Source organism: Vombatus ursinus, unplaced genomic scaffold, assembly GCF_900497805.2.
Source record: "Vombatus ursinus unplaced genomic scaffold, bare-nosed wombat genome assembly UNPS02012389.1, whole genome shotgun sequence".
Classification (NCBI taxonomy): domain Eukaryota; kingdom Metazoa; phylum Chordata; class Mammalia; order Diprotodontia; family Vombatidae; genus Vombatus; species Vombatus ursinus.
This window is the reverse complement of record NW_020952167.1, coordinates 1-7,439: the sequence shown is the minus strand read 5'-3', so window position 1 is coordinate 7,439 and position 7,439 is coordinate 1. Positions and strand designations below refer to the sequence as shown.

Sequence of the window (7,439 nt, the reverse complement as noted above, 5' to 3'; positions counted from 1 at the left end):
AAAGACTTCCTGCCTCATTCTCCAGGTTGTTCGGAACTGAGACGGGTTTGTTCTCCGCTACTGTGTCAGGAGCATCCAGGGTTTTGACTGTGTCTTTTTTTCCGTTTTTGTGTCGACTGTGTGCACGTCTATCTACTATTTGTTCCGTGAGGGGGGGGTGTAAATTCCTGTCTCATTGTCTAGGTCGTTCGGAATTGAGGCAGTTTGATTCCCCTCTACCCTGTTTTGACTGTGTCTTCCCTGTGTCCGTGTTTGGTCCTTGCTTACGTGAGCACGTCTATTTGTTACTCTTTTCTTTCTCAGTCCTTAATCCACCATGGGACAAGGACCCTCGAGCCCTAAGCCAGGCTCCCCTCTCTTTATTGTCTTACGGGACCTCAAACAATATCGGCGTATAGCAGAAGGTTATGGGTTTCAGGTTACTAAAAAGAAATTAGCTCTCCTTTGCCAACAGGAATGGCCCACCTTCGAGGTAGGCTGGCCCCCGGGGGGTACGTTTGACGTCTCGGTGGCCGGCCGGGTCAGGGGAATTGTCTATGGTATACCTGGCCACCCCGATCAGGTCCCCTATATCACCGCCTGGATTGATTTCAAACCCCCTTCGGGACCACTACAGGTCCAGGCCCTTTCAAAACTAAGACCAGGAACGGAATCAAAGACGACCTTTAGCCGCAAGCCTCCCGAAAGTCCTAAGGTCGTCACACAGCTTACTCCTGTCTTACCACCCCCTGATTCTGACCCCCTAGATCCAGCTGAGTACTCCCAGTCCCAGGTTTCAGATCCACCCCCGTACCCAACCTCAGGGTCTCTGAGCCCCTCAGCCCCTCCTCTGATAAGTCCACCCCATACTCGAGCAGGTGCTCCTTATGGCCCTTCTAATTCCAGTTTGACCCCAGATTCCACTGTGTCAGCGTTTCCCCTGCGGCAAGTTCCTTCCCCTCCCGGAGAATCAGGGAGACCGTTCATGGTATATGTTCCCTTCTCCACCAGTGATTTGTACAATTGGAAACAGCAAAACCCATCCTTCTCTGATAAGCCCCAGAGCCTAATCTCCCTCCTAGAGACTGTCTTTTATACTCATCAGCCCACCTGGGATGACTGCCAGCAGCTCCTCCGGGTTCTTTTCACAACCGAGGAGCATGACAGGATTCTTTTAGAAGCCAGGAAGGGAGTTCTGGACCCAGATGGACATCCCTCTACTGACCTGGGGCGCCGCAACCACATCTTCCCTGAGAACCGGCCCGACTGGGACCCCAACACTGATCGCGGTAGGGAAGCACTGGACAGGTATCGCCAGTTATTGCTGGGAGGGTTACGGGCAGCAGCACGGAAGCCAACTAATATGTCCAAAGTCAGTGAGGTTAAACAGGGCAAGGATGAGTCCCCAGCTGCATACTTAGAGCGCCTCTACGAGGCATATCGAACCTACACCCCTATCGACCCAGAGGATCCCAATAACCGGAGAGCCATCATAATTGATTTCGTAGCCAATTCAGCTCCGGACATCCGTCGGAAGCTACAGAAACTTGAAGGTTTTGAGGGTAAAAATCTGACTGAACTCATGGAAGTGGCCAAGCGGGTGTTTGACTATCGTGAAGAGACTCAAGACAAGCAAACTCGCACGGTCGCAAGGGCGGTAGTGGCAGCTTTAGCACAGGTTCCAGGGGAGGCTCAGAAGCAAGGGTGGAAAGGAAGGCGGGAGGGGCCAAACGCTGGGCGCCCCTATAAGGGTAAAGGCTTGGGAAGGCCTCCTTTAGCTCGGGATCAGTGTGCTTACTGCAAAGCCATGGGTCATTGGAAATCTGAGTGCCCTAATCGCGGGCTGAAAGAGAAGGCAGAGCCATTATTGACTTTGAATACAGACTAGGGGTGCCCCGGCTCAAAGTCCGTTGTGACTCTTGACCCCCTGGAGCCGAGGGTTACTCTCAGTGTTGGGGGTCAACCTGTCTCATTCCTAGTCGACTCTGGAGCTGCGGCATCGGTCCTGAAATCCCCACTGGGCTCCCTCTCATCGTCCACTGTGCAGGTCCAGGGAGCTACTGGACGAAAACAGTCTGTACCCCTCACCACTTCTCGGGAAGTCCGGTTAGGGAAGGGCCTAGTCTCCCATTCTTTTCTAGTAATGCCTGATTGCCCTTACCCCTTGCTTGGCCGAGATCTCCTACACAAGCTTCAGGCTATCATTTCCTTTAAGGGACCTAACCCCACTCTCGGGTTTAACCTGCCACAACTTGTTCTCACCTGCCCGTTGTCAGAGGAGTCTCGCCTCCTCCCCCTAACGTTTTCCCCAGACCGCCCCTCGACCACCTCCACCCCTACCTCCCTAACTCTGTTGAACCATTTCAAAGGCTTGGTTCCTGGAGTCTGGGCTGAGACCAACCCGTTTGGTCTAGCAGGACACCAGCCCCCAGTGGTGGTCCAGCTCTCGTCCACAGCAACCCCTGCGTGTGTCCAACAATACCCGTTGACTCGAGCTGCCCTTTTGGGCATCAAGCCTCACATCGATCGACTCTTGGCGGCAGGCATTCTACGACCCTGCCAGAGCTCGTGGAACACCCCCCTACTTCCAGTTCGCAAGCCCGGGTCTGGAGACTTCCGTCCTGTCCAGGATCTATGAGAAGTCAACGCCCGGGTGGAAACTGTACATCCTACTGTGCCAAACCCATACACGTTGCTGTCTTCCCTGGACCCTGCTCGGACTTGGTAGACAGTTTTGGACCTGAAGGATGCTTTCTTTTCCATTCCCTTGGCACCAGTAAGCCAACCTATATTCGCTTTTACTTGGACAGATCCTAACACTGGGACATCCTCTCAGCTCACCTGGACCCGGCTTCCCCAAGGTTTTAAGAACTCCCCTACACTTTTTGGCTCAGCTCTGGCCTCCGACCTGGCCGCCTTCCGGGTCTCGTATCCGGAGGTCACTCTCCTCCAGTATGTTGATGACCTTTTGTTAGCTACTTCCTCTGAGGCAATATGCAAAGATGCAACTCTCCACCTTCTCCAGCTGCTTGAAGCTTCCGGGTACCGTATCTCTGGAAAGAAAGCACAACTGTGCTCTCAATCCGTTGTTTACTTGGGTTTCACCCTTCGTTCTGGTCAAAGGTTACTGTCTCGGGGGCGTGTAGCTGCCATTTTGGGCATGCCCGCCCCGAGGAACCGCCGCGGGCTCCGGGAATTCCTGGGGATGGCTGGATACTGTCGCCTCTGGATCTTGGGGTTTGCCGAGGTTGCCAAACCCCTATATGAGGCCCTAACTGGTGAACCCACCCAATTTGTTTGGGGACCACGGCAGCAGGAAGCATTCGACAAGCTCCGAAAGGCGCTGTCCAGCACGCCTGCCCTCTCCCTGCCAGACCTGTCCAAGCCCTTCCGCCTCTATGTGTCTGAGTCTCGAGCTGTGGCCAAAGGGGTTCTGACCCAGCCCCTGGGGCCCTGGAATCGTCCTGTTGCCTATCTCTCCAAGCAGCTGGACCCTGTGGCTTCCGGGTGGCCCTCTTGCCTGCGAACTGTGGCGGCCATTGCCGTCTTGGTTAGGGAAGCCGCAAAGCTCACTTTTGGGCAGCCTCTTGAGATTTCAGCATCACATCATCTGGAACAGCTTTTACATTCCCCGCCGACAAGATGGATCTCAAATTCACGCCTGACTCATTACCAATCCTTACTCCTAGATTCCGCGCGCATCTCTTTCGCTCCTCCGGTCACACTCAACCCGGCCACCCTGCTCCCTGACTCCCCTCCTTCCTCCCCTATACATGACTGCCTGGACACACTGGACTCCATCCACACGTCCCGCCCTGGACTTACTGATGTTCCTTTAACAAACCCCGACCTAGTGCTCTTCACAGACGGCAGCAGTTTTGTTCAGGAGGGGATCCGTAGGGCGGGTGCAGCCGTGGTCACTCCGGTTGAGACCCTCTGGGATACCGCTCTACCCCCTGGCACATCTGCTCAACTGCTGAACTCATTGCCTTAACTCAAGCCCTTAGACTCTCTGCAGGGAGGCGAGTAAATATTTACACAGATAGCCGCTATGCCTTTGCCACTGTTCATATCCATGGATATGTATATCTCCAAAGGGGTCTGTTAACCTCGGCGGGAAGGGAGATTAGGAACAAGAGTCAGATCCAGGACCTGCTGGATGCTGTCTGGCTTCCCAAGGAGGTGGCGGTAATTCATGTTCCTGCTCACACCCGTGGAACTGACCCCCAGTCTCTAGGGAACGCAGCAGCGGATAAGGCTGCCCGAGCGGCTGCCTGCAAACCCTTGATACCCGCTATGGTCGTGGAACCTGAGGGGATGCTTCCTGTCCAACCATCTTATCAATCCAGTGATCCGGATGGCACCCCTGAAAAGGGGGGATGGAGAAGACACCCAAATGGCTTGCTAATTCTGCCCAAGGCACTGTTGCTACCCCTATTGATGACTCTTCATAGCCTTACCCACTTAGGCGGAACCCGGCTTTACGACCTGGTGAGCCGACACTTCTACAGCCCTGGGATGAAGCAGGCGGCCGAGGAAGCCGCAAGAAGGTGCCTTGCATGTGCCAAAGTCAACCCACGATCACAATCAAGGATACCAACTGATAGACCACGAGGAACATTTCCTGGCAACCATTGGGAAGTAGACTTTACTGACATGGGAACTGGGTTGGGAGGGTACCGTTTTCTCCTTGTATTCGTGGACACATTTTCTGGATGGCCAGAAGCATTTCCAGTCAAAACTGAAACTGCAACCGTAGTGGCCAAAAAGCTGTTCTTTGAACTTATTCCTAGATTTGGCCTGCCGGCCTCGATAGGCTCTGACAACGGCGCAGCATTTGTATCTGCAACAATTCAAAGCCTATCAAAGATGCTGGGATTGAAATGGAAATTGCACTGTGCATATAGGCCTCAAAGTTCAGGGCAGGTAGAAAGGATGAATAGAACTCTAAAGGAACACATTGCTAAACTTAAAATAGAAACTGGCGATAGCTGGGTCAGTCTCCTTCCCTTCGCCCTCCTCCGGGCCCGGTGTACTCCCAATTCCTCAACCCTCTCTTTATCTCCATACGAGATCCTCTATGGAGCCCCTCCTCCTATTATTCCAAGAGTATCTGCAGCTATTTCAGCCCCAGATTTTACTAATCCGACTCTTCTTAAGTCCTTCCAGGCTTTGCGTGAGGTCCAGAACGCTGTGCGCTCGGTCCTGAAAGCTGCGGGGAAAGAACCAGCCCCTGCAACCTCATCGGACGCCCTGTCACCGAGAGACTGGGTCCTCACTCGCAAGCTTCCAGCTGGACCAGCCCTGGAACCACGGTGGACGGGCCCGTATCAAATTATCCTCTGCAACCCCTCTGCCGTCAAGGTTGCCGGCCGCAAGGCATGGATACATCGGTCACACATCAAGAAGGCCCCAGAGCCCAACTCCACCGCCTGGACAGCAGAAGCAGTGTCCGACCTAAAGCTTCGACTCTCCAGAACTTGACTCTTCTTCTCTTTCTTTTTGCTTGTGAGATGACTTTGGGTGACCCCTATAGCCCTACCCCATCCAGGTGGATTCTCTCCCAAACTAACGATGGGACCACCGTCCAAGCTCTCACCAGTTACGGAGCCCCTACTTTCAGGTTTGACCTCTGTGCCCTCTTGGGACCAGGATGGAATCAAAACCGGGCTATGTGGGACCCTATCGCTGGGGGATGGGGATACTGCCCCACTTTTCCCACCACTCCAACCATACCCGGGGTAGGGGAAGTGAGAATCAGAAGTATTGAATTCTATGTTTGTCCGGCCACGGGGAATCCTTCCTGTCAGGGTAGTAATCACTTTCACTGCGCAGAATGGGGTTGTGAGACTGTGGCCAGGTGGATTCTTAGAGGTGGCCGAGACCCCCTAATCACCCTGGAGAGACAAAGCCCCCTCCCCGCCTCCTGCTGGCCTGGGAAATGTAACCCTATGATTCTAACAGTCAAGCAGGACACTGATGACTCTTGGAATCTCGGACATTCTTGGGGTTTGAGGTTATACATGACTGGATGGGATAACGGGGTCCTTTTTACCATTCAGAAAATCGCAGTTTCCACCCATACACTCACCATAGGACCGAATCCCATCCTTAACCCACAAGCCATGTTGACTCTCGCCCCACCATCTGTTAGGGACCTGGTACCAGAGGCTCCCGAAAATCCAGAGACCCTCACTAACCTAGGTTCCCCCATTTTTGATACACTCTCTGCTGTCCATTCATTCCTAAATTTGTCTGATCCAAACATAACCACCTCCTGTTGGCTGTGTCTGAATCCAGCTCCCCCCTATTTCGTAGGAATTGCTATCGAACTCAACATCACCTCTGTGGGAAAGTTGTCTTTAAGTAAGTCCAAACAATCCTCTGCCATACCTGCCCGCTGTAACCCAGACAAGCCTAGACTTACCCTAGACGATGTCCAGGGCAAAGGAATGTGTTTGCTCGGGCCTGACTACCCGCTGCGGTCCTCCCCATTCAACGCTACGTGCACTTCAGTCATTCTTATTTCCCCCACATCCAAAAGCTCTGACCTCCTGTTAACCGCCCCACCTGGAGTATGGTTCGCTTGTACCAGAGGACTCACCACCTGCATACAGGACATTCATTTCCTCAACCCGACCGAGCTCTGTGTAGTGGTGCGTGTCTTTCCTCAGGTATATGTCTACTCAGAGGAAGGGGCAGCTGAGCATATTGGCTTAACTCACTCCAGGAGGGCTGTACCCTTCTTGGTTCCCATACTGGTGGGACTCGGAGTGGCCGGCTCCGCTGCTGTTGGGGCCTCAGCCCTGATACAGGGGAAAGCCAACTACGGTGCCTTGAGTGCACAGGTAGATAGGGACCTACGCTCCTTGGAAGAGCTAGTCTCACACCTTGAGACTTCCCTAGACTCTCTGGCCGAAGTGGTTCTCCAGAACCGCCGAGGCTTGGACCTACTGTTCCTCAAACAGGGAGGCTTATGCGTGGCGTTGGGAGAAACCTGCTGTTTCTACGCCAATCGGTCTGGAGTTATTCGGGAGTCCTTGCAAGCCTTTAGGCAGCGGTTAGATGAGAGGGACCGCGCACGGGCAACGGGGTCTTTTTGGTATCAGACCCTATATAATTGGTCCCCCTGGCTAACCACCCTACTCTCCGGAGTGGTGGGCCCTCTGGCCCTTCTCCTCCTTGGGTTACTCATGGCCCCTTGTCTCATAAAATGCATCACCCGCTATGTCCAGAAACGAGTGCAAGCACTCCAGTTGTTTGTCCTGCGTCAATCCTATGCTCCTCTGGACTCTGATGAGTCCCCCGTCTGACTCTTTTCGTCCGTGAAAAGGGGGGAGTGAAGTGGACTGAGTTGTCACAAAAAAAAACAACCCCCTAGCCTAACCTCCTCAGTTTCTACTTCAAAGGATCGCTAATCCCAATTGTAAACTGCTCTACCTCAAAGGATCGCTAATCCA

At 53.6% G+C, this 7,439-nt stretch overlaps 3 protein-coding genes across 3 annotated transcripts; all 3 read left to right on the top strand.

Annotated features, from left to right (window-relative positions):
- The first annotated feature begins 316 nt into the window (after window positions 1-316).
- LOC114039922 lies at window positions 317-4,583 on the top strand. Its single transcript, XM_027857854.1, is given in 4 exon segments — window positions 317-1,834; window positions 1,868-3,950; window positions 3,953-4,278; window positions 4,491-4,583. Coding segments are annotated over 4 exon segments (4,020 nt in total).
- Window positions 4,584-4,635: 52 nt separating this feature from the next.
- LOC114039921 lies at window positions 4,636-5,537 on the top strand. The gene has a single exon (XM_027857853.1). The coding sequence runs from the start codon at window positions 4,636-4,638 to the stop codon at window positions 5,461-5,463; it is 828 nt and encodes a 275-aa protein (XP_027713654.1). The 3' UTR covers window positions 5,464-5,537.
- LOC114039923 (endogenous retrovirus group S71 member 1 Env polyprotein-like) lies at window positions 5,493-7,292 on the top strand. The gene has a single exon (XM_027857855.1). It carries the CDS (start codon window positions 5,493-5,495, stop codon window positions 7,290-7,292), a length of 1,800 nt encoding a protein of 599 aa, XP_027713656.1.
- Window positions 7,293-7,439: the final 147 nt, after the last annotated feature.

Excerpts from the sequence above, each read along its gene's own strand:
- LOC114039921 (XM_027857853.1), top strand. The coding sequence starts at position 4,636 with ATGGGAACTGGGTTGGGAGGGTACCGTTTTCTCCTTGTATTCGTGGAC.
- LOC114039923 (XM_027857855.1), top strand. The coding sequence starts at position 5,493 with ATGACTTTGGGTGACCCCTATAGCCCTACCCCATCCAGGTGGATTCTC.